Raw genomic sequence first — 26706 nt, 5'->3', positions numbered from 1 at the left:
CACTGTTAGAATAAATTATGCCCAGTCCCTTTAGAAGATATGAGATTGCTGCTGATACATTGGTACAATTAGAAAATATATCAACTGTCACCCAGAGAAAGAGTGGTTACCTGCTCTTTGGTTGCCAAGCTTCTTTGAGACATATCGCCCAAATAGATACCCCATTTTTCCTGCCTTTCTCATTACTGAGAAAGCGTCTCTGAGATAAATATATTTCCTGCTTTTACTAGCATGATTGAAAGGCAATTGTGGGTTCCTTGCCCTTTGGCCTTCTGTGACCCACAGTTTCACATGCACAGCAGAAGCAAGGCTCTGAAGGGTACTGAGAGTTTGTAATGGCATCCTTGCACAGCAGTGTGGGCTGTGTTTGGACAAAAATACATCAGCAATCTGTATTTACTAAAAGTGAAACACCAACAAAGTGGGAAAGGGTTGGGTTTTTTTTGATAATGCTAGAACATATGGAATTTGTTCTATTGAGTTGTTGAAAGTCATTCTGTATGAATGTATAAGCTAAAGTATTTTAGAAATAATAAGTGTTATAGTTTAACTCAGCCATTCTGTGCACTTCAGCACTACACTGCAAAACATTTGTTTTAATTCTTAGACTTTTCAGATCTGACGCATTTGGTGATAATGTTTTATTATGAATAAAAGTATTCTAGAGACTGCAGAGGCTGTTTTAATGCAAAATCCTGAGACGTCTTTGTAATATAATTACAAGAATGTTTTAGGCTTCATTTATCTACTTGTCCAAGTGCTTTTAGCTTTAAATCTTAATAGATAAAATTTTCCTCACCCACTTATTTCCACTCCTTTCCCATTGTGGGGAAATTTTGCAAATATAATAGTTGTCAGCGGCACCTTTTAGGATGATAGGAAGATGTTTGGTGAGACGTCTCCCCTATTTTCTTCTTTGTTTTTCATTTGTGTTTATATTTGCATCGGAGTGCTCAGAAATAGCGATGAAATCGCATAAAATGAGTGGTTTGATTTTCTTGTCATCAGCTGATGTTTCTTTTTATGTCCTGTTACTGCCAAACAAAGCTATAGCAATAAAACTAGGCTCGTATTGCTGAGATCTATTTTCTGATACTACTGCTAGATAGAAGCTTTGCCGAGATGATCCCTACATTCTTGTCAGGTCTATGTTCTTTATTTGTGCAGTTCTGTGCACACTCGCATATATCTATCTGTGAGATGTGTGAGGCCAAGCTTGAAGACTGTAAGCTGTTAGATAATTAGAACTTAGCTTGGAAGAATGTATTAATATAAAAAACAGTATTTTTTTTTCATTATATGCCTAGCTTAATTGCATAAAGCTTTTCACATTAACATTTTGTTCTCTTTTCTCCGATACTTGGAATTTCTTCACAGAGGACAGTGAATTAAGAAGAACCTTGCAGTCCTTAGCTTGTGGGAAAGCACGAGTATTGATTAAAAATCCAAAGGGCAAGGATGTAGAAGATGGAGACAAATTCATCTTTAATGGTGATTTCAAGCATAAATTGTTTAGAATAAAGATCAATCAAATCCAGATGAAAGAAACAGTATGTATTTATTTTTGCATTCATTCTGCTTAACTGTTTATCTGTGTCCTACATGGAGACACAGGATTTCTGCATTTCCTCTCATAGCTTTTGTATAAATAGAAAGGTAACATACTTAAATTTGTTGGTAGTGAGGATGACTCACAGAGGCAATAAGGATTCTAAATCTCACGGAAATCAAAACAATTCAGATTCTTTCCTGTGCCTGCAAAATTAAATGCTATTGTATTGAACTTGCATATGGTCTTGCAGATGTTTCAGTCTGCCATACAAGTTTTCAAGGTACAGCTGAAGAGCTGGTATTACATTGAGCTCATGACTCAAATGTCACTGTGTCACTTTTCTTTATTAGGAAGGTAAGAGGGCTATTAAAAGGTCGGGGTTGTCCCCTCTTTTGTCGTGGATGTCCTTGTTTTACTTGAATCCCAGTTCTTGACACCAGCTGACATGTTTTAATTAGTATTGAGTTGTTTCTTTTTGGCCTTTGTACATGAAAATTAAAAAGTAAATCAGAGTTGAGCAGTTTTCTGCAGAAGACCAATGCATTTGGACTATCAAATTCTTGTGTATTCTAAAAATCTGAAGTGAGTTCTTATCAGATAGTTTGATTTATCAGATTTAAAATATGACATGATCTTTTATTTACGTTATCTTTAATTTTATGTTTGGCTTGCTTCAGCAGCACACTTCAGAATCACTTAGTTCTTAGCAAGCAGTAATGTATGTATCTGTCCCAAAGTCAGACAATAAAACTATAGGAATGCAATGGATAAAATAATAGCAATAAAAGGTGATGTCTGTGGTGTTGTGTTGTTCTTTAGGTCGAGGAACAGGTTAGCACAACTGAAAGAGTATTTCAAGACAGACAATATCAGATTGATGCTGCCATCGTACGAATAATGAAGATGAGAAAGACTCTTGGTCACAACCTCCTTGTTTCTGAATTGTATAACCAACTGAAATTTCCAGTAAAGGTAACTGATTTTGGTTTTCAAACCATCCTAGGATTATCAAAAAATATGCAATATATTTTCCCATTCAGCTTGTCTGTAAGAGTAAGAAACGTGAAGTATGTCTGAATCGAGTCCAAAGATTCAAGTATTAAAATGAGCCTGTGAACAGAATGAGCCAAGGTATCAGTAGGAAACTGTTTACCTATTTACTACGGTACATTTTCTTATGTGGTTTTTAGCTGTCCTGTTTTTTTGTTTTGTTTTCATTTTTGGGTTTTTTTGATTGTTTTGGTGGAGGTTTTTTTTGTCTGTTTCTTTGTTTTTTAAATAAAATATATTTGCATTCATATTATTAACATTTTTACTAATCCCATATTTTCTTGAAGCCTGGAGACTTGAAAAAGAGGATTGAATCTCTCATTGACAGAGACTATATGGAGAGAGACAAAGACAACCCCAACCAGTACCACTACGTTGCATAACGAAGAGGAAATACTTATTAAAAAAAAAAAAAAAACACAAAAAGAAAAAAATCCAAATATATCTTCAGGACATCGAATACCTATGCTGTTCAAGACTTTATTTTTAGCAGATTTCAGGTTGATGTGTATTATTCAACCAGCTGCATGCACTGCTGTGGACAAGAAGCAAAATGACGTTAATTGATCATCCTTATCAAGACTCCTTACTAGTTTTAAATGTCACATTTTTGTTTCTTTTAGATGTTTTTGGTTCTTGAAAATTTATTTTTACTGTTTTGCTTAACAATGTCATTGAAGTTGGATAGAAAGGTGAAATTACCTGTGCAAGACGTACTTCTGTGATGGATGCAAGTCTGTTTTTTTTCATTTCTCTGTTCTAGCTGCATCCATAAGGACCCTATATGCTGCATTCTTTAGCTACAGTGACAAACATGGGTAACTTTTTAAAAACCCCTAATTGATGAACATTTATGTACAAACAGTGTTGTTGAAATACACTGAGTTTTTGAAATTATGCATCATGAATACTCTTAAATCTTGTGTTCGTTTAATTTTCTTTCAAGTGATTATGAACTTCAGTCTGGTTTGATAAATCAGGTTTTGAAGTGAGATCCTTTATGTGCCAAGAGGACAACTGTGTGTGTAGTGAGTTGTTGGATTATTTAGATAAGATATAATTATTATTTTATTACTACTTCTGCTGGGTTGAGTGGCAAGGATTAGATTGAGTCAGATGCCCTACGTCATTTTAGGGCAGCTGGTTTTTATCACTGTTTATGAACTTGCCACAACATTTAGTTTTGCCTTTAAAATCACATACAGGGAAACTACTGTACAGTGTGATCCACTTTAAGAAACAAACCTTTTTTAAAAAAAAGACTTTTATGGTCTTGATGTTGTGAAAGCATAGTTTTTTGTCTTGAAAGAGTGAGGATTTTGTGAGTATTTTGTTACATATTGTATATATGTAAGTGGATTTGAATCGAAGAATGAAAGACGTTGTAGATCTGTTAGATAATTGTAACTATAAAGAAGATACCTTTTGTGGTAGACATAGACACTGTTTTTTTCCCAGATTTGCATACTGGTGTGTTTCATTCTGAAAAAGAACTACCAAAGGAGTTTTGATCGTGGCATATATGATAATTATAACAGCAATATTTTCTGAGAGATACTTTACTAAGCTTATGCAACATGGATTTTGTGAATTGGTTGGAAGGCCACCATCTCAAATTAAACACTGCTGAGATTTGACATCTCACAGATTTACATAGTGGAGTCCTCATTCTGTCACCTGGTGTCATTAATTGTATTGCATTCTTCTGAATTATTTTTGTTCCCTTTGTGTTTAGGAACTAAAAACATTCAGTTTCTTGTATTTAAAACATATTTAATATTGTAATTTAATGTAGACTTATTTTAATATTTGAATCCAGTTAATTCAAATAAAATCTTTGATGCATATTAGATTTCTTAGTCTTTGTGAGAACATGGCACTTGAGTTTATTTACACAGTTTGTTCTTTAATGTTAATTAAAAAACTTGCCATTAACTGACATTCCACACGTGAAAACCAGTCAGCTCCATCCTTCTAGGCTTTTAAAACAAACAGGAATGTGCACCTCAGAAATGTAATGGGCAGAGGTTTTATCCACACAAAAAGTTGGCAGTTTTAAACAGTAACTGATAGGAAGCAGTGATCACGCATTGCCTTCCCTTTCTGAAGCCACCTTCCTGGTTCAATAGGTTTAAACAATATATTAAGAGCAGTGCTGCTATCCTGAAGATTGAAACGATTCTGCCTTACAAAGTGATGTTAATTGACTGATTAGAAGTGCTGAGATGTGCAATTTTTCTTAATTGCCATAGCCTGGAACTCCTTGGCCAAATTATTTTGCTGTAGCAATTAAAAATGAGTTGTTCCACAAGCAGTGGAAATATTGAAGTCTGTCATTCTGTGATGCGTAGCCATTGTCCCTAACTGTATTCTCCCTCACCTTCCCTCGTAAATAATAATCTAAGGCATAGTCCTGCCCTTCTCTTGATAGGAGCCAGCAGAAAACCAACAGAGTTGGTTTTACTCTCCTTACCCAGCATAACCTACAAAGATGTAACTCGCTCTAAAGATTTCAGCTCTTCCAAAGTGATCTAAAAATGGATTCAGAGGCTCAAAAACGTTGCGAGAGATTGACAGCTCTTGTTCTGAGGCCCTCATTTTCAGTTTGGCTTCCTCAGATTTCTCCTCCTGAAATTCTGTGTGTGCTGAGCAAATAGGAAAGCAGTTAGCTTATTAGTCAGCATGGTAATCGCTATTTCATACCAAAATATCTGCACTTGGTTGTTTTTTGGTAGGCTGCTGATAGAATTTGCCTGAGCAGCCTGTCTCAACCAGTTTTTGGTTGATACTGGCTATTTGGTTCACTATGCCCCATGGGTGTATCTGTGCCCGCAGGGATGACATTGCTAAAAATTTCTTCCTGGAAGATTGCTTAGTGATGAAGACATCAGGCTGCAGCAAAGTAACAGATTTAATCTGCAGTACATCTACATTCAGTAGAAAACGTCTTGAAAGCCCGAATCATGGCAATTCAACATCACTGGAACAAATTGTGTAGCAATCCTCTTCTCTGGAATAATAAAAATAATAGAAGGAGTCTGGGATACAAGTGAGGAATCCCTGAATCTTGCCAAAATCTTCCAGTTTAATTCAGTTTATCTTAAACCTTCAGTTTAATTCAACCAGGCATAGATTACATGTATTTTTAAAAAAAGCAATTTTCCATCCCAATGTTTTCTGAGGGAAAGCAAGTGCACAAACACAAGTCGATGGCTGACTGTTGTATGTTCTTCCTGAGTTTGGCAATTAATATTTTGCTATCAGCCAGTAACAGCCTTCTTCCTGCCCGTTCCTTGTGCCCTGTTGCCCTCATTCTGAATTCTAGCTCACCTTGTATTACCTTGTCTGAACCCATGTTTAAAATCTAACTCATTTGGTCTGCTCCAGCTTCCTTCTTTCTGCCTTTCTTTCTGCTGAGTCTCTTTGAAAAAAAAAAAAAATTACCTTTCGGTGAAGTTTAGTGTGTCAATTTGTTATGTAAAGAGACCTACTTGGAGGTTTATGGTCTTTGACAGGTGTACTGTGGAGAGTGGACTCTGTACTATAGACTCAATTATCTATTTCTGGGCAAATCTCTTTGGAAAGAAAATAACCCTCTGAAGTGAGATAACGTTCAGCAAAAGGCTACGGCAAAAATGGAGCCGTGTTTCATGGAAGTTCTTTCCAAGTACAAATTATCAGTCTGTATTCTGTCTTCCATGCTACCATTCTGCCTGAACTTTGCACACCAGTTTGTACTGTGTCTCCCAGGTCGTGCAGGCTTTTCCTCTGTTTTTCCCCTTAAAGAGCCATTCTGCATCCGCGTCTGGTGCCAGAGACATACATTGGTGTATCTGGAACTGCACACACTGGTCAGCAGCTCAAGTGAAATGTGTGAGGGCTGGGTAAGGACTGCCTTTCCCTTGGTGACAGCACTCACTTGGGTCTCTGGGCTTTATCTGCACGCCAGCCTTCTAAGAAGCAGCAATTTTACATTTGCTTGTATCTTACACTGCTATCAAGTTTGCTTGGTGTTGGCCAACATGTTTGCATGAGACACGTTTCATTAGGAAAACAGACTAACTGTTGGCAATAACGTGGAGCTTGGATATTGTGCAGTCTCTACACTGCTATGAAAGCTAATGATCCACAGCATGTAAGATCAACGTCATTCACTGCTGGTAGCCTTATGTTCTATAATTACCAACTTCTTGCCATAATATTATTGCTTGATGTAACATATACATTGATAGTAGTTGGTAGTAATCCAACAATCTATCATTTTTCAATTTATAAATCCCTACATTTTTTTTCAGTAGAAGACTACCATGTAGCAAGTTTAAACATGCCATTGGGGCTCTCCATTTTGTTTTCTGACAGATCTTACTCCACTCCCAGTGCAGGTTCCTAAAGCAGTCATTAAAAGAAATGGGAACAACCAAGGTCCCCCTTCCATTACTGTCCGCTCCTCCAGAGATGACTCATTTGAACACTTGACCATTGCTGCTACTTACATGCTTTTTAAAGCTGACTAACTAACTTCTGCTTTTGGTATTACATGGTGAGAATAAAAGTTGCTACAAGTGCTAGAGGAAAAGAAAGAAAAAGAAAATATTTCTGCCTCTAAAAAGGCACAGATGAAAATGCAGTATAACAAAAGGTCTGTTTATATCAATATCATCGAAATAGAAAGGTAGACTCCTAAGCCACACTTAATCTCTAGGAATTTTAGTGAAAATAGGAAGTGTAAGTGAACTGAGATGACCGGTGGGGAAAGGTCACTCAGGCTAGAAGAACTGGCCTTGATTCAGCAGCTACTGGTAGCTAAAAACTGCATTTCCAAGTAGCTCTAAGTGAAAATGTGCAAAGGCAGCTTGGGAGCAGAAAGGATTCTGATGAATCTAGAGTACACTGTAATGAGAAGGATGACATGGCAGTCATTTTGAGAAAATAGAGGCACGCTGCTGTTGGCACACTTTCTAATGCCAGAAATAGTAAAATAAGTCCTTGTAAGGTTTCATTTGAGGAAACTATATCCTCAACAGCTTCGATAAGAAAGAGCATTGAATTACATTGAATTACAAAGTGATCATATGTCTGGGCTCTGCATCTCCATTACTACACTAACATCTGATGACTACACTTCTTTTTCTTCTTTTTTTTTCCCCCAAAACAAGGGAAAAGGATTTCTTAAACATGTTGTTCCTAAAAATACCAGGCATCATCGGAAGCTATGCGACAGTGCAATTAATTTTACCTGTACAATGACAATTCAGTGGTCACTATTCAGGATTGGATGAGATACATATATACACAGATACATCACTTAAAGAGATAACAGACTATTAATTTCCAGTGATTTTATACAGCTGGGACTAGATGTATTCTACCCACCTTAGGTTGCCTTTAAACTCAGGGCCAGTAAACACATTTTGAAGGCAATATAGAGCTTTGGTGGGTTGAACTGCTCTCACTCATCTCTGCCACCTTTCCTATAGACAGAGCTTCATCCCCCACTGGGAGCCAAGGTCAAGATACCTAACCAGAGGAAGCCCTGTGTTCCACTTTGTGCCCATGGCCCCTTGTCCCCTGGCTCAGGGCACCACTGAAAGGAGCCTGCCTGTGTCTTCCACGCACTCTTCCCTCGGGTATTTACGGACATAGCCAAGAACACTGGTGGCGTTCATAGTGGGAAACACGCGCTGCTGACTCACGTTCAGCTTGATATCCCCAGCTCCTTTCCAGCAGAGCTGCCTTCCAGCTGAGCTGCCCCAGTACGCACCTTGCCAGTAGAACAACCACACCTTGTTCACTCACCCCACTCCCACCCGCATCAGTGCACCTGCACACGCAGAACCAAGCATGCACACCCCACCCCCACCAAAAGAGCCCCCACAGGGACGCGAAACAACTCCACTCCCCTCTCGCGAGACCTCCCCCTCCCCCTCCCCGTCTCACACATCACGTGAGGACGCGGGGGCGGGGCGAGTGACGTCAGAGGCCATATGACCGGCCGGGGCTGTCGCCTGTCTCCCTAACGCGGTGCTGCGCCACCGCCCCCCGCTTCTTCTTCGGCTTCTGCCGCCGCTTCGCGCCTCCTGCCCCGCCATGGCGCGGGCGCTGCTCGCGGCCGTCCTGCTCGGTAAGGGGGGGGCGGCCGGCCGGCCGGCCGTCAGCGGTAACCCTGGACCCGGGGGCTCGGTAGGGGGACACGGCGCCGGGAGGCCTCTCGCTCCGCTGTACGTCTGCTCCCCTCATGGCTGCTTTCCTTCCAGCAGACGGGCTCGGTGCTGGGCGGGCGGAGCGGCTGGCGCCCGCCTCGGCCATAACGGGCAGCGCGGTGTGAGGGGCTCTGGAACCGTGAGGGCAGCGCTGTGCCGCGCCGCGGGCTTAGGGATTGCGACAGCCCGGGCGGCTGCTGAGGTCGCTTTTTGGTGGTAGATAGCTGTGTGACCGTTGGCCGCCGCAGTTACGCTGGGCCCGAGGGTTGTCGCTGAGGGGCCCAGCTGGCTGCCTGGCCTGCTTCTGGGGTTGCAGCGTGCAGCCCGGGAGGCACCGAGCTGCTGCCTCAGCGGGGACTCGTTGTGCACCTTGTGCGGTGTGGGTACGGCTCCATGAGGGGATCGCACTTGTTTGCATTCCAGTCGGACTGCAGTTCTAAAGTGACACTGCCGCGAACGTGTTCTGGGGCTGCGATAGCCTTCCTCTGCTCAAATAGCAGCTGGAAACATAGCTCAGTCCATTTAACTGCTTAGCGTGTAATTTGTGTGTTGCTTCTGCTGTTGAAACAACGACAAGTTTACTTTACCATAGAGTAACTATTTACTAACAGCCATGGCTTCGTACCAGTGGATACACCGACATCAATTCTCCCTGGGATCTTAGAACCACAGCACAGAATGTCTTCAGCTGGAAAGGACCTTAAAGATGATTCAGTTCCACCCCCCAGCTGCGGGCAGGATCTCGATGGAGAGCTTTGTGGTGCAAACAGCACAGATAACATCCACCTTGCCATGCAGGACAGAGGCAGCAATGAGGAGCAGCATGGCCTTAGATGAGCTGACTCGTCAGGTGTTTGCAGCCCCTTAGTCATCGGAGGGAACGCTGATCAGGTTAAGGCAGGATCACAGGCGGCTGAGGGATTAGCATGGGTGGGTCCGATGGGAAAGCATTTGGCAGCTCGTTGACTCGGGGATAAGAGATTGATATCTGCTCGATTTTTTTTTCCCCCTCTCCCTGCCTGCTGGTTACTCTTTCAGTTTCCTTTCACATTGAGCTCTAAGCTGGATACTTCATATGTCAGCATTAAGCATTTCCTGATGATTTTCCTGACGTGTAGTATCAAATGGAATGAGCAAAAGATCTAGGAAATAATGGTAAACCCTGGGAAGGGGAGGCTAGGGGTAATGACAGGATTCCTCTCAGAGTTACCTGTTACATTTTGAAATACAGAGAGATCTGTGTGCTGCTGAACACAGCATGTCAGCTGTGCTGTGCATCAAGCCCAGCAGAGCTGCCTGTGCTCCTGCCATGCCAGAGCACCAGTAGTCTCTATGCCAAAACACAGGCATGGCAGAGAAAACGTTTCCAAAAGTCTAAGTTTAGAGTCAGACATTGATTGATTCAGTGTCAGTGAGTAAATAATGTCTGAGATCCAGGGGGAAATAATGAGGTAAAGGTACCATGATGCTGGCTCAGAATTATTTATGCACAGTCCTCGTGCTCTAATTGCACAACCATAGTCTGAAGGGGAATTTCAACGTTTGCTACCAGTGTGTTTTGCTGTTTCTACTTGCATTGAATGTACTGATTACAAGCTCTGGTAACAGGCCAAAACACTCCTTGGGAATAGTAGCTTATAGGGAGAGAAATTTAGCTAACAAATTGTAGCTGCTAAGTAATGTGGTGTTATACTGTTTTCCTGACTCTTGGGATTGCTAGTTATATGTGACTGAGTATGGAGTAGCCTTCATGAAATGCAACTGCTTATATATTGTGCAACTTCTGAAATGTAGCTTTATCAAATGCTGCCCTTAACCATTGTGCTTGCTTGATGGCTTCTTTGAGTGTACTGGCACAGTGTTAAGGGACCTGAATGTGCGTGTGGGCGCCAGGTCCGTCACCACGTGATAGCTTGCTCAGTCGTGCAGCTCTTCTGGCTCACAGGGCCAGGGCTGTTCCAGCTCCTGTCACACAGTTTGTGTGAGGCAAGCTCCCTAGCTTTCTGCTTAGCCTGGCTCGAAGGTTTCACTTTTTGTGCAACCTGCTTCCATATTGTTCTGTAGTGAGTAGGATGGTTTCTAATCATATTTGCTGTGCGTCTGACTTCAAGATGCACTGGCATCCTGCTGAACCTGAGAGCCACAGTGTCTTTGCCTTCTCTGTCACCTGGCAGCACCGCTGCCTGCCAGTGCTGCTTTCCAAGGGTGAGAGCAGGGGCAGTGCCCCTGCCAGCAGCGGATGGAGTTTCAGATGTGGCTCAGCTCTGCACAGGGGCATGTGGCTTAGCTGCTCCTCTTCCAGTGTGGGCTTGGGCGCGTGGTCCTTGTTTAATTATTGGGGCTGTCAGCTTCCACGAGGGATGCGTTAGCTGTGCGGTGTGACAAGCAGTGCTAACCAGAGCCAGTGCTTAAGGAACTCACGTGAGTGCTGGGACGTCTGGCCATGGTAGGTCAGCCCTCCCGTGTGGCATCAGCCGCTGTAGATCTATCCCTAGACTTCCTTCCTCTAGACTGCAAACCATAAGAAGCTTCACGTGACTAAGCTGGGTGCAACTGTCTGACCAAATGGCAAGTGTACAGCTGCAAAGTATCCTTTCTGTTATAATGCTCCTGTGCTGTCGTGTTTATGAAGACAGAGGTCATTCATTCACCTGCACACTTGAACTGAGAAACAAGATGTCAACTATCTTGATGTAAATCAACAATGCTAAAAGGCAGTCTGAGACAGACTGTATGAATTCATCCTTGCAAGTTGGCAGGGATGCGTCTTCTGGGATTGGATCTGGAACTCATCAGATACTGCACTGCACAAGTGCAACTCATCCTGTTCTCTCCTATAGTACTCTCATCCATCCTGGAGTTGACCTCTGGCCTCCTTTTTTCTGTGGTTTACGTTGAAGCATGTCAAAACAGCAGCTGAAGCGTGCCCAGCCTTATCTCTTCCTGCTGTTGAAACCCTGCACCCAGTCTGAGTCCATTGGTGGCTGGTAAATGCTAAGTCAGAGTTTTTATGAAGACCAGGTTGACATGGGAAAAGCAGTTCATGCATCAGATCTGCCCTGCTTTCGTTTGTTCCCTGGAAGCAAGAGAGTGGGTAAATAGTATGATCTGTAAAGATAAATGTATTTTTAAAGTCCTTGGTTTTTTTCTGTACTCTCCTGAGGTTGTGTAGGTCCAAGATCTAAGCAAGCGATACTGCTTGCTCTTCCAATTGTTCAAGGTATCCACCTGGGAGCGGTGGTTACATTAGAAGGTGTGATTAGAGGAGAGAATCAACTCCTCAGGGATTTTTCCATTCTCATTTCTGGCATAGGCATTAGAAGTCTGAAGCACGAAGGTCACTATTTTGCTTACAAAATGGCACTGAGTTGACAGGATCCTTCCAAGCCGGCAGAGGGAGTGAATTTCTGGGTACTTCTGTTCACTTCTCCAATGAGAAATAAACCTTCTCTGGGTAAGAAGTAGTATTTCTTCGCTCCTTGTGTTGGTGCCCTATGGGTAGCAGTGTTCCCTGTGTTGCTGGGGACGTGTGTCTGGCTGGATTGGGATGGCTCGCTGCCCTTTCCTCACACAGGGAGGCACAAAAATACTGAAGAAGCTTTTATTTATGCAGGGGAATGCAGTAGCAAACCTCAAATTGTATAAAAGTAGCTTTGGTTCCCGGTCCTTATCAGTGGTCCTTGTTTCTAGTGAAACTTGGAGACAGTGAATCATTAACTATTGTAACCGAAGTCCTCTTTGCAGGCAGCCAGTGTAAACAGTTGCCATTAATAATACGTGCTTGCTTTATTCTAGAGCACAACAGGTATTCATCTTTCTCCCTTAATAGGTTTCCATTATAGGAGAGTAGCCGAGGGGTTGCTGTGCTTGACTAACAGGATTTAAGTTGTGAAAAGCTTGAGGCCTGAAATCATTGCGGTGTGGGCAGGAGTGGGTCAAGAATCCCGGCGTTCTCTGAGCCGTGTTCAGGAGGCTCAGATTCAGATTGTTCAAACGTGCCAGGTTGTTTTGCAACCATTGTAGTTTTCGGTTTAAAGCAAACCGTGGTAGATCACTGAGACAAATGGTTACATAAGAAAGGAGGTTTCAATTTTCTTTGACTTGTTTATTCCATCTTGGAGTGTTAATACACGCCGCTTGTTTTTTTTTCCTCATGTAGGAGTGTTAGATAAGGGTGGATGTTGGATTTAAAGCAACATACCAGGCTGTTTCATAAACATTTTTACCTTCAATCTTTCTTGCATGACAGGATAACTTCAGAAATGAGCGATAAAGGGAGTTAATGTCTTGTGATGCTTCAACTGAAAATCTGCCTCTGGAATAAATGTAGGAACATAGGAACCTGCTGGAATACAAAGGAAGCATCTGGACTACGCGAGGTTTCTTTGATGCTGCTGCGTTTCTGGTGATTCTTCTGCCAGATACTCATACCATTTCCAGCTGAACGAATACTGAACTTCACTAAAGTTGCTTTTTTCTGTTGAGATTCTGAGGGCTGTTGAGCTGTGGGAATCTGAAGTAGTGCTGCTGCTCTGGCACAGGTAGTGGTCAAGTAGAGTGCTGAGGTCAATTAAGAAGAACGTTCAAAGTGCAAAGAGAAGAAACTGGAAGTTGTATCAGGTGTTGCATTAAATATCGAAGAATGGTGTTGTGAGAAGTAGAAGCAATATTCTCAACTTGTAGATACGTCGTAATAAAATTGTGTGTTACTTTATGTAACTGAATTAGAAATAATCCCAAGGCAGATTGATTCAGCATCAGTTTGCTTTTCTGTATTCTTGACATTTTGACTGTAGGCTCTTACTATTTGTGGGCTGGCGATGATTCATGCCTTAATCACTGGTCGACACTGAAGCAGACTTCTCAAACTCAGCAGCTGCTTTCCTCCCAAACCCTGCGAGCTGCTCGGAGCTGGCCGGCTGGAGCAGAGAGTAGGCAGGAGCTTCTTTCCTTCAGTGCCTCGATCTGTTCCTCTGCGCTTTTGCAATTTCTCTTTGCCCTCCTGTCCCTTACGTTTCCCTCGATCTGATCCGTGTTCCTCTCCACTCTTGCCCCAGGAGCATGGCACATCGTGCTGCCAGCACAGCACTTGCTCTGGTCACCGTCCTCGTGAATGCCCATGTGCTTGCAGGGAAACACCCTGTTTCACCACTTCATCGAGGTCAGCTTGCTGTCTCGTGCCTGATGCGTGTCTTTTGCTGCTCTGACACTGCAAATCCAGCAGCTGTCAAACAGGTCAAAGGAGGGAGTGGGGTTTTATGGTTTTTGTTTCACTCTAACCAGACTGGGTTTCGTATCATGGTGCGAACTTCACCTTGCAAAAAATCTAGTAGCTATGCAGGTGGAATGTTCTGATGTTTGCTCGGACCACTTATTGTCTGTTGCTTAAACTTGTTGAGAGTGATTTGTCAGCTGTTCATTCCCAGAATCTGTGCTCAGTGCTTTCTCTGGTACCTTTGCATTGTCTTTTGTTCTCTGAATCATCTGGAACGGGTAGGACTCATATTTTCCTTTTGGCCAGTGGTGTTTCCTTAGTGCTGTTTTTCAGTCCTTTCTTTCCCTGCGTTTCTCTTTGAAGCTTGTTTTTTTCTTCTTTTGGTTCTTCTGCTGCCTATTACTTGCTTATTTTTAGTTCTAAAATCACCTAACTCTTCTAGTAGCTATCGAACAAGGCAGTCAGCGTGCATACTGGAGATGTTCATTCTGTCACATTTTCCATTGGTAGTGTTTGTTCAAGCAGCCACAGACGCCTGTTTTCTGCCTCTACGCTGCTTTCTATGCAGCGCTAGAAAACCTCAAGGAAGTGTAAGCAGCTCTGTTCTTCAGAAAACAAGTGCTTGGGTACAGTGTAAACAGTTCCAAATGCAAAGTTGCCTTCAAGTTGAATTTACAAACTGAAACTGCTGTGTGGAGGAGCATCAATTATTTCTGGTGCTGTACTGAATTGTTTTGGTCACCTTTTCTGGGGGAGATGCATTCCTGTCCCTGGAGATGAAGGAAACTGTTGCTGAGGAGGAGCAACAAGGGAAAATGCTTTCTGAGTGCCAGAGAAATTGTTTCCAGTGTGCTCCTACAACTGAAGTGCCTTCTGTGCATGCTGACTGCCTTAGCGGCCTTTTATGATAGAGTTACAGCGTTGGTGGATAAGGAAAGGGCAACTGACATTATCTCCGTGGATTTGTGCAAAGCGTTTGACGCTGTCCCAAGTGACATCCTAGTCGCCAAATTGGAGAAAAATGGATGTGATGCATGTGGCACTCACTGGATAAGGAATTGGCTGGATGGTCACACTCAGAGTTGCGGTCAATGGCTCAGTGTCCAGTGGAGACCAGTGATGAGTGGTATTCCTCAGGGATCGGTGCCGGAACTGGTGCTATTTAACATCTTTGTAAGCCACATGGACAGTGGGATCGTGTGTACTCTCAGCAAGTTTGCAGATGGCACCAAGCTGAGTGGTGCAGTTGATGTTCTAGAGGAAAGGGATGCTACCCAGAGGGACCTGGACAGGCTTGAGAGGTGGGTCCATGCCAACCTCATGAAGTTCAACAAGGCCAAGTGCAAGGTCCTGCATCTGGGTTGGGGAAATCCCAAGCACGGATACAGGTTGGGCAGAGAATGGCTTGAGAGCAGCCCTGAGGAGAAGGATTTAGGTGTGTCAGTTGATGAAAGATTCAGTGTGAACTGGCAATGTGCGCTTGCAGCGCATAAGGCCAACTGGATCCTGGGTTGCATCAAGAGAAGTGTGACCAGCAGGTCGAGGGAGGTGATTCTGCCCCTCTACTCTGCTCTCATGAGACCCCGCCTGGAGTACTGTGTCCAGATCCTGGGCCCCCAACACAAGAAGGACATGGAGTTGCTGGAGCAGGTCCAGAGGAGGGCCATGAAGATGATCAGAGGGCTGGAGCACCTCCCCTACGAGGACAGGCTAAGAGAGATGGGGCTCTTCAGCCTGGGGAAGAGAAGGCTCCGAGGAGACCTTATAGCAGCCTTCCAGTACCTGAAGGGGGCCTACAGGAAAGATGGGGAGGGACTTTTTGTAAGGGCAGGTAGTGACAGGGTGAGTGGAAATAGCTTTAAACTGGAAGAGGGTAAGTTTAGACTAGGTATGAGGAAGAAATTCTTTACTGTGAGAGGGGTGAGACACTGGAACAGGTTGCCCGGGGAGGTTTTGAGTGCCCCCTCCCTGTAAGCACTCAAGGCCAGGCTGGATGGGGCTTTGAGCAACCTGGTCTAGAGGGAGGTGTCCCTGCCTAGAGCAGGGGGTTGGAACGAGGTGATCTTAAAGGTCCCTTCCAACCCAAACCTCTCTCTGATACTCCCCAGTCCAGCGGATAAAAGCCCAGTTTGTCCGAATTGCCGTAATGCAATTGTATACACTATAGTCCTGTAGCAAAAAGTTTTCGAGTTGGGATTTGCTTTTTAAAAACCTCTTGAGAGTGGGAACCTCTTGAGAGTGGGAAAGCCAGCTAATGGATAATCCCTCTGCTGGATCTTTTTGCTATATCAGCAATTGAATGGATTAGCATGTTTGACTCTTTAAAGCTTATTTGCTTCTGATAAATGGAGCGGTTTGTCTTGCAGCTGCTTTTTCCAGGTTTTCTGTGGGTGACAAAGGGCTAGCAAAGAACAGTGCAGGTTTTTTTTGTGGTGAGGTTTGTTTTGGATGTACGTGTGGGGAGAAAGAGAATCAGGAACATGGAAAAAAAGGCTCTGCAACAAGGAGCCGTGAGGACCTTGGTACTGAACTCAGATGCAGGAGCGCTGTCCATGCGGCTCTTAATGCAAATGAAGTTGGAGATAACCAGCACATGTGTCCCAGGTGAAGGTCATCGGGGCAGCCTGTGCAAGTCCATCCTGCTCTCAGAGGACGATCCCACGCTCTTCCAGCCACGCAGTCCTACCCTGCACAGTCAGTAATAGCGTGTGAGCTGTGCTGGTGCCCCGAGCAGAGGAGAAGCCCTGCTTTAGTCAGCAGCTCTGACTGAGATTAGCTTAAAGCAGGCAGGAAGCCGTGACCTCTGTCTGTGTCAAGGTCTTGGTCCCCATCTTCCTCTGAAGTGCAGGGAGTGCGATGGCAGGCAGGAGAGGCTTTCCTGGCAAGTGGGGCACGCTCTGTCACACTGCTTTTGGCAGTGCCTCCCAGACATCTGCAGTCAGTCCAAGCCCACTAACTGCTGCATTCAGCATGTGTGCAGCCAGATGTCTTGATAGAGTGGGAAGAGAGGCTCTGGGGGGGGGAGGGGGGGAGCTGAGCAGTGGGGCTGCAGGACCTAATGTGTTAAGTTGGTTCTGGCTGAAGCTTGCAAAATAGTTGCTGTAGGGGATGAACGTGGAGTTGCTGCCTTGAACTGTGTGACTGATGCGCTTGTTACAAGCTTTTCTTATACTCTGAGGACCCAGCATGTCGACAGCTTTGCTCTGGGTAGCTTTGTCTTTTATAAATGGGGTGTTAAATGTGTTCTGTTGGTTATTGGTGCTGAGGCTACTATGGAAACCTTGTCATTACAGTCTCTAAACACAACTGCTGTTCAAGATGCGTCTTCAAAATGGAGTCGAACATACTTGCCTTTGCTTGGGTTCAAAAATTAAATCTTATGTGACCCCCATTTAACTGCTTGTTGCTCTTACAGGCTTTTTACAGGCTTCCTCTTCATTTGATGTGAGAGATTCAACAGGCAAAGTCTGCATAATTGCTAACCTGACAGTAGCTTTCTCAGTGGAATACAAAAGCAATGGGCAAAACCAGGTAATGGGAGGAGCTCCCTCTTGTCTCTTAGCGTGTATTTTGTACCACGTAGGGTCTTTGTGTAAATGTGCACTACTGAAACTTCGAACAAATATTTAAGCTTGAAAAGCCGCTTCTGCAAACATTCCCCTCTTCCAGTCATGTTGCATCAACTTCTCCTTTATTACCGATGCTTCCTGTAATTAAAGAACAGGCTGCCTGAAATTACCACAGTAACAGATGTGTGGAACTTGGACTCAGATTCCACATAAGTCCGATGGGTAGCTGGAATGACTTTCATTGTGACTGTAAATGAAAGGAAATGCTACCAGTCTTTTTAGTAGTGAATTGGATCATTGCAAGTTACTTAGATCGACTAAGTCTGAAGTGAAATGGCCATTGGCACGTAGCTTTCAAACATCTCTGAAACCTGTAATCTGCTCTCTTAGCAGGTCTCTGTAGGTTCCAGTATATCAGCAGGCTTGCAGACTCTTAACAAAGTCTGTTAACTGGAAAGTTAAGAATCTTTATTTATGAATACTCAGCTTTTCCATTTACTGACTTTGGCCTCTTTGCTAGTAGGCAGGAATTGCTGATTATTTATAATCTTACTGAAGTTGTGTGTTTTAAGGCACTCCTATGGAAGTTTTTATTCTAGTCAAGTTAACATGAAATCAAAACATCCAACTGCTTTGCCAGTGCTTATACTTTCTGGGTGTGATTAGAGCTGCATAGTCCACTTTTTCAGCAGTGATGGTCTGAAATCCTGCTTATGGTGCTATACAAGCTTGCATTCAGAGGTAACTGCTTTCGTAACGTGCTTTGGCTGTTTCTTGTTAAGCCACAAACTCAAACTCTCCAGTGAATGCTGTTTGTCTTTAGGTGTCCAGTTACTTTGCCAGTATGTATTAACCTCAAGGAATTACATCCAAACTGCGTAGACTGCCATTTGCTTTTGTTCTTTCTCAGTCACACTACAGGAAGCAAAACTTAAACTCTCCCATCTTTCACGTGTCCGGAATTTGCCAGATTTGATTAGCTTAGTATGGGTGCACCTGCAAATTCATTGCCCTAGCTTACGGGGGAAATCTAAGAGGTGCTGTGAGATGCACGGTTTTGTCCTCAAATGTCAGAGAGCTTTTTTTCTTAGAAACCTGAGTGTCAGTATCATGCTACTTGCTGTATACAGATCAGTAAGTAGACAGCTTATAATACGTGTGAATGTCACTTGTATGTTTTGTAGCAGGATCATAGGTCATTTGAAAAGCAGTAAGGAAGAGCTGTAACGTTGTCCCTTTTGTGTGTTCTGTTTTCTTACCCTGCAGTTTGCACACTTCTTTCTTCCCCAAAGCGCCACATCGCAGTCACACAGCTCGTGTGGTGAGGGTAACGCATCTCATCCAATTCTAGCCTTGAGTTTTGGAGCAGGACACTTGTTAAGTCTGAATTTCTCAACAAGTCTGGATAAGTACCAAGTTGAAGAGCTAACTTTCCACTACAATCTGTCAGATGAAACTTTATTCCCTAATTCAACTGAAGGTAAAAGGAAAACTTCCTGTTCTTATTATGCCACCCTTGCAGATGTAATACTGATTTGTTTCCATAAAAACCTGCGTACTAATGCCATGTGATCTTTTCACAGGAAAAGTGATGGAAGCGGCGCAAAAATCTGTTATTCAGGCACGTATTGGCACAGAATACAGATGCATCAACTCCAAGTACATCCACATGAGGCGTGTGAACATCACTTTCAGCAATGTTACTTTGGAAGTCTATCCCACAAATGGCACTTTCAGTACAAACAGTAGGTATCCTGTAACAGCAAATGTACTTGGTGAGCTAATATTTCCAACAATAGATATTTCTTTTAAGTCCTGGTTCTACGTATTTAGGCAGTTGTAGATCTGAAGCCGATAGCAGAATCTTCTGGAACGAATAAACTTGCTTCAGGCTTCCTCTGGGTGTGTCAGTGTTCGTGGCTGGAAGATCCAAGCGCTGTGTTCCTGGGAGCTCTGTGCAGGCATCAGGGGTCGTTCCTCCTGCTTGTGGTTCCTTCTGGCTGGAAACACCTGCTGCTGTAGGTCGACTGGGCACGCGGCCCAGATCCTAGTTTGGGGAGTATCTCATCCCTTTGAAGTATTACTCTCTGCCTAAGTAATGTGAACTGGTTACTGTGTGCTCAGGGGAAGGTAAGTGGTAGAGGACAGCTGCAAACTGGCCTGTAGGGAGCAGGTACCTAAAACTCCCTGTGGACGGATTCATACAAGCTGTAAAAATGTTGTCTCAGCCATGATCCCCGAAGACTTTTTGTCCTGATTTGCTTGTATTAAAAAGCATTTTAGAATTTCACTTCTGTGATGACTAGAAAACAGGCTACTTCACAGTATATTTTAAGTGTCTTGGTGCAGTTATCCAGGCATAGCGGGTAAGCATGTGGTCAGTTATGAGTAGGCTTTCACACAAGCTGTGATGTTGGGAAAAGCTACTACTGAACTTCTACGAAACTTCAGTAAAATCTCCTTACTGCCTATTATTTTTCAGCACCGCCTGTTTATTTTCTATTCTTACAGCCCTTTGGTTATACTGTAAGACAACATTGCATTATTTTGGGTGAGTGTTCCTTAGGGAACACAAGTTTATCAGTGTTTGCTTTACTTTCTATCCCTAGTTGCTTCCTTTTTTTTTTTTTTAGCTGTTTTTCTGTCTGGTGGTATTACTATCTTGGTGAATCTATCAATGTTTAGAAAGGTACATGATTTCATGATCTGATACTGTTTGCTTTTAGTTCATGCTTCTGGTTTTGTGGGTTTTTTTTTTCACTTCCACATTACTGGTACCCATGCTGCCATGCTCAGTTTTTTTCTTTTAATTAACATCTTCCTTTAACTTTTATTACTTTCTCGAGACTGCACTCAGTTTTTCATAGTTTTTCCCATTCCTAGTGCATAATGAGCTATCTTCATTGCTTATTCTTAATTCAGAGGTTAAAGAATTCTTATTTTATCAATTTTAATCATCTTGATCCTGAAAGCAACTTGTTCTTTCCAGATCAGCTCCTCCTTTGCACTCTCTGGCTTGAGGCTTCCCCATGCCTTTTGGAAGCCTGTTATTGATCAACTTGCGATCTGAAACTCTCCTTCAATTTTTTTTGTTTTACCTGCAGCTCTTTCATGAGAGGATATTTCTGCTGTTGATCTGAGCGATGCTCACCGAAAGGAAGTAGAGTCAGTAGTCGGTGCATCTGTAATAGTAACTTCTGGCAGTGTACCCAAGGTTAATGACTGAGGTTGCTGCGGTGGTTCTCAGCTGTGAAGAAAGAGGGCTTTCATGTTACCTGTCAGTGGTATTGTCAGCTGCTTTCCTGTAACTGTCAGAAAAAGACAAGAGCATCTTGCCTCCGCATCTTTTCGCAGAGTTAGGAGCTAGGCTGTAAGTCAGTTCAGTAAAAACACTGTATCAAAATTCCACCTAGGACAAACTACCACTTGAAGTCCATCTCCGCCAACTTTAGTGAGAGGCTGTCTATGTCGAGGCTTTCCAGGCAGGGAGAAATTCTCCATTGAAGTAGCATTAAAAGTAGCTGCCTGGTTTACCTGTTAGGACATTACCACATTCTGGGACCTGAATAGTGTCCAATGAGCTGGCAGAAGGTAGGGTCACTCCTCCATTCATCCACCTCCTCTTCCACTTTCCAAAAATGGAGTAGAAAATGGAGTAGGAAAGTTGTGAACTCATACAAACTCCATCATAGCACAAGATGTGATTAGACTGTGTTTAGAGTTCTCCTTTCTGAGTCATAATCAAAAGCTAAGTTGCTTTTTAAGTACAGAGGCTATTCATTACTTAGCCATTATCTGTGAGATAGGCATGGACTGTGAGGCTGCTGCAGTTACTGTCATCCTTATGAAGTTGCAAGTTGTTATCCCTGGAACAGGGAGATGACCTTGGCTTGAAACAGGGAAGCCTGTGCTACAGTAACATCTTTGCTATGACCTTTGGTTTTGGCTTAGATCCTCAATGCAGGAAGCTTCTTGGCTAGCCGCAACAAGCTCAGCTCTTGCTGCCAGGTATTTGTGAATACTCTGGCAAATGAAGCCACTGTTCTACCTCTCTCCCTTTGCTGTGGAAGTTGGTGCTGAAACTGGATGAAAAGAGAAGTCAGGCAGTCATCTTCACTCAGCCCTGCACCTCAGATGGTAGGTAGCTGTAAATACAGGAGTGCAGAGAGGATGGACACGAAACCCAAGTGGGAAGGATACAAGGAGAACCCTTGCCATCAGAAACAGTGTCTTACAGTCACACTGGATGTGGAAGAGCCACAGCATTGCTATGAAGACTTGACAGGTCCAGTATAGTATTCTAATATTACTGTGAGTATTGACACAATAAAGAAGTAGGGTTCTCACGATGTGATAGTGCACGGAGGGGAATGAGAACAACACAGCCCTGGGAGACTGCTTTTAATACTGGGTGTGAGAATTATTCCTCTGCTTCTGGCACACGAGTGCCCAGGATGTCCAACAGGGGGAGTCCTTGAGGCCTTGCAGTGAGCGGACAGCAAGAGTGCTGGCTCTGTCAACATAGAATCTCTTGTTTGTACTGATTTGATTGTGAAGTAAAATGATAAAAAATAAAAAAAAGATGATGCAGGCACCATGAACTTCTGTAAATAACAGCAGAGGTATTATTTTCATATGCTATGTTTTAAGAGACTCTTACTCTTTGAAACAAGAGTTCAAGTAATGTTTTGCTGTTGTTACTCAGCTCTTATTACCTTCTGTTAGGAAAAGGTACTCGACATCGTCCTCCTTTCCCTCAAGGATGAGAAAGGCAGATAATCCTGTAGCTTTTTTTGGTGCTGACTGTATGTTTTCCTTTCTCTCCAGAGACAGAATGTCGTGAAGATAGGGTCTCTACTACCACTGTAGCACCAACAACTGCGAAACACACTACTAGCCACGTTCCAACAACCAGCCCAGCACCAACTGTAGCACCCTCAAATCCTGCGGTTGGTAACTACAACGTGACTGATGCAAGTGGAATCTGTGTCCTTGCCTCCATGGGGTTACAGCTTAACATCACCTATGAAAAAAAAGATGGAAAGGTATTTTTCTTCAAAACCTTCAGATTCTTTAGAGAAGACTTGCCAAACCATTACAGGGTATTTTTTTCTGTGAAAAGATACGTATTTTGTTTCTTCCTAGGGTTCATCCTTGATTGTCCTCTATTTGAATTGTTTAGCTTGGCTTACACTAGGGTCTACTAGAGCTCATTAGTGCTGAAAGTGGTCATTAAGGATTTTTTTCTTCAGTAAGAGTACTAAACTTGTCTGTCAAATCCAGATAGTGTACATGGCCATTCCACAGGAGGAGTAACAATTACAAAAATACGACTGGGGGATCCTATATCGAAGATTCCATCTAAACAAGATACCTGAGCTGTTAATACAGGAATTTGGCCCAAGGTGCCTAAATGAAAACAGTGAATCAATGTTAGAAGGGGAAGATAATCGCCATTGAAAAACTAGACAGGCTTGACAAAATTTTAGGGGACCCAAAACCACTTGAAAATTACTACTTTGACTTCCAGCTGACCCCAAAGAATATTTGGCTCAGCTGTAATGATGTAATCTAGTGGATGGCAGCCCTGCCCACAGAGGAGTCTTGGAACTGGATGGACTTTAAGGTCCCTTCCAACCCAAGCTATTCTGTGAGTCAGAGTTACTTAATTTCAAGAGCTAACTTCAGTGGTAAAAGTGCTGTGTGGTTTGTGTAATTTGCAGCCTTGGCGTAGGCTCTTTGCCTCCACTGTTGCTACAAAGCCTGGCTTGCCAGCCTTGTGTACAAACCTGTTTCCCATTAGCCAGTAAGGCAGAGTTATGAGCCATAATCCCAGGGACTGATGAAGGCCCTTGATAGGAAACAACAACCAAGGTTCAGTAAAGCTACGCGTTTAACGTATGGAGCTTCTGTTGTGAGCTTTTTCCCTATCCTGTGGCTTAATCTGAGTTGATGCTGGGTGACTGTGGGCAAACAAGTGATGGATGCAAGTTTAAATTGGATCCCAGCTGATGTGTGGCTGTACAGTAGATAGCTATGTTGGCAACTGTGCTATAGCCACATGGTGCAATGTTCACTGAGCTGCTTCCTGTCACGTGGCATGCTCACACAGCTGGACAATGAGGAGGTGGTACACAGATTTCCCAAAGTCACAAGAGGTTTAACTAATGTCTAAAAGCTACTCATGATTTCTGTTTGGTCGTTTGGCAAGTGCATTTAACCTGTAGTTCCCTGCAGATGCAGGACAATATGAAATCATGTACCGTGAGCAAAGCTAAAGCATTTTGGGTGGAAGTGACTTGCAAGGCGACCACCCTTAATGGCAGTACTTTGTAGTTTGTTGCTCCCTCTGTAGTGGTGGTAACTGATGCTTCCTCTGTGCTGCTAGGAGCAAAGAAGTTTAGCATGGAGAAAGCAGCAGTGGGGGCTGCAGGGATGTGGAGATGCCTGTTGTTTTCTGTGCCAGCCCAGTAGCTCTAGCACAACTTATCCCAGGTGTAACTTGCATGCATATCTGCCCTTTTGCCCTTAAAGTATGTAAGTCAGTACAGCATTGTGTATGTGTGAGTGCAAGCAAACTAGGTGTTTCCTGATGGTGTAGTGGTATATTAGTTTCTTAAATAACAGATATCATCACCGGTCCTCTTTTCTCATAGATGGGGTCAGATCTGCTGAATTTCATACCACATAATACAAATGCTTCTGGAAAATGTGAGAATACATCTGCCTTCTTGAATCTGGCTTTTGAGAAAACAAAGATCACCTTCCACTTCGTATTGGTAAGGATCTCTAGACAAAGCACGTAAGGTCTCCGCAGTACTTTTTATGTGGGTATATTAACTTGAACTATTACTATAGCAAAAAGATCCAGCTATGGGAAGGGGAATGAAGAATGACTTTGGTTGTGATACTAAGACTTAGAGGGTTTAATTCTTGGTAACTCTGAGGAAAGAATGTATACCTATGTATAAATGCACGCTTTGCTTGGAACAGGAACTTCTCTCCACTGAATTGCTGAACCTGTAAAGTGCTTTGTTTTGTTTTTTTACCCAAGCTGGGAACAATTCAGGTGTAGCAGAGGCATAGCCTGTGACAAAGTTTGCGTTGAACATCATTATTTTCAATGAAAACTACTGGTGTCTTTTTCTTTGTTTAAAAGAATGCAAGTAGTGAAAAATTCTTCCTGCAAGGTGTGAATGTCAGCACAACTCTGCCTCCCGAAGCAAAAGGTAGGGACTTTAAAGTGTACTTTCAGTGACCACTTCCTTAAATATTTAAGGTTGCCTGCGTTAAGGAGTACATTAGAAATGCTGGGAGGAATGTAATCTGAATGTTACGCTCAGTGAGCTCCCAGCTCCTGCTTTTCAGGGTTCTTTAATAAGACTTTGTCTTACACAGCTCTGACATTTGAAGCATCAAATGACAGCATGAGTGAACTGAGAGCTACAGTGGGGAACTCCTACAAGTGCAGCGCAGAGGAGAATCTCCAGGTCACAGACAAAGCCCTTGTCAATGTATTTAATGTTCAGGTCCAGGCTTTCAAGGTGGATGGAGACAAGTTTGGGGCAGGTAAGAGGTTTACATTTTGAAACGGGGGTGGAGGGAACTGCAGTCTAATAGAAACCTAAGTCTGTAGTCAAGAAAGGAGGTGCTGTGCTTAGTCCCCGTGTGCTGTACTGCGAGTGTTGTAGGGGTTGATAAGGTGCTTGAATCGAGGCTAGTGTGACAAGTATGTAAAAAGCAGCTTTGAAATAACTGGGACTCATTATAACAACGAGTTAAGGAGGAGCATTAACTTTCCTTCCTAACAGTTCAGATAGTTGTGTGAGAGGGGGGGAAAAGGTCTGGGAAGTTCCTTGGTGCTCTGGTTAATGCTGTTCTTTGTGACTGTAGCTAAAGCAAAACATCTTGAGGAGGAGTCTGCCTGGATAGGTGCCTGGACTGGTGCTTAACATAACTCTTTCTCTTTCTTCAGTGGAAGAATGTCAGCTGGATGAAAACAACATGCTGATCCCTATAATAGTTGGTGCAGCCCTTGCTGGTCTGGTTCTAATTGTCCTGATCGCTTACTTGATTGGCAGAAAGAGGAGCCACGCTGGGTACCAAACAATTTAATGACTTGCACTAAATTCCAGTGTAGGTGAAAAGCAATTGCAAGAAACTGGGAAAATAAAAAACAAGCCACCCCTATCTCTCCCCTGAGCTAAGATCGATACCGTAAGGGAACACCTCTTCTTGCAAATTGCTTCTAAAAGTCTGCTTTATTAAACGTGAAATCATCTTGCAGCATTTAACTATGCACAAAAATAACTTCTGAAAATTCTGGTGTTTAATTTTGCTAACTAGTTTAAATATTTACCCACTTAGAAACAAGCTAAAAGTTTGGGTTGTTTTTTTTTTTTTTAAAAGGATAATTTTTGTTTTGAATTGGCATAAGGTAAAGCCAGTGTAAGGATTCTGGAGAGGGATGCCGCTCATTTCCATTGACTCAGTTTCAGAACTCTTAACAAAGGGAAAACAGTCACGTCTGGCGCTGCTGCCATCCAGTGATGATAACGATACTGATGGTGCATTGACAGAAATTCAGTAACAACTGACCAAATTGAAATTGATCTAAACCCCACCTCGTCTCTAAGGTGTGTATTTTTTTATTACTAAGCTTTAAACACGATGCCTGGCATACGCAGGGTGTGAACAAGGCAATACTCAAACCTTACAGGAACTCTTTACGATTGGACAGCTCCCCTGTTTGATATTTTTGATGCTCTGCCAGCTCGTTAGGAGCTGGTACTTTTTTAAAATGGGTGTTATTTTTATTTACGTTTTTTTTGTAAAGTGATTTCAGTCTCTTCTGTTGGAAGGTCCAGAGAGATCCTGTTACTGCACATGTGTACAATATAGGTCTCAATCTGCTGATTCTCTTGCTTTAAACTTGGCTGGGGGGTTGTACACTTTAAGGATCAGTTCTTATGTATGCATTGCCTGTAACAATGCTAATAAAGACACTTTTTTTCTGTATACCCTTGTGTTGCTTCTCAGTTCTTAAAAAACAGTTGACCGCTTGATGGGTGCTGTGCTCTTGGTTTGGCTCTGCTGCTGGAGCTTTGAGTCAGCCCTAGT

General features: G+C 43.0%; 2 protein-coding genes across 5 annotated transcripts in view; both read left to right on the top strand.

Moving 5' to 3' along the window:
* The window catches only part of CUL4A (cullin 4A), a 34326-nt gene extending 31261 nt beyond the window's left edge, over nt 1-3065 (top strand). For all 4 annotated transcript variants that reach the window (XM_021414806.1, XM_021414823.1, XM_021414813.1 and 1 more), the window contains 3 exons: nt 1378-1550; nt 2372-2524; nt 2890-3065. In XM_021414806.1, the coding sequence (XP_021270481.1) occupies nt 1378-1550; nt 2372-2524; nt 2890-2985 (422 nt within the window). In that variant the 3' untranslated portion in view covers nt 2986-3065. The remainder of the gene's footprint in view (nt 1-1377; nt 1551-2371; nt 2525-2889) is intronic.
* Nucleotides 8566-26604, top strand: LAMP1 (lysosomal associated membrane protein 1). The gene is made up of 9 exons (XM_021414844.1): nt 8566-8723; nt 17433-17548; nt 18853-19066; nt 19170-19331; nt 22414-22631; nt 24243-24365; nt 24746-24815; nt 24985-25155; nt 25562-26604. The coding sequence occupies exons 1-9, from the start codon at nt 8690-8692 to the stop codon at nt 25699-25701; spliced, it is 1248 nt and encodes a 415-aa protein (XP_021270519.1). The 5' UTR covers nt 8566-8689; the 3' UTR covers nt 25702-26604.

The sequence above is a fragment of the Numida meleagris genome, chromosome 1 (genome assembly GCF_002078875.1).
Source record: "Numida meleagris isolate 19003 breed g44 Domestic line chromosome 1, NumMel1.0, whole genome shotgun sequence".
Lineage (NCBI taxonomy): Eukaryota > Metazoa > Chordata > Aves > Galliformes > Numididae > Numida > Numida meleagris.
Note: the sequence above shows the minus strand (reverse complement) of the source record. Positions and strands in the feature narration are given on the sequence as shown.

Bases quoted from the DNA above. Each gene is read 5' to 3' on its own strand.
- LAMP1 (XM_021414844.1), top strand. From the start codon at position 8,690: ATGGCGCGGGCGCTGCTCGCGGCCGTCCTGCTCG. The intron at 8,724-17,432 runs GTAAGGGGGGGG...TTGCTCTTACAG, and splicing joins GCTCGCGGCCGTCCTGCTCG to GCTTTTTACAGGCTTCCTCT. The intron at 17,549-18,852 runs GTAATGGGAGGA...CTTACCCTGCAG, and splicing joins AAAGCAATGGGCAAAACCAG to TTTGCACACTTCTTTCTTCC.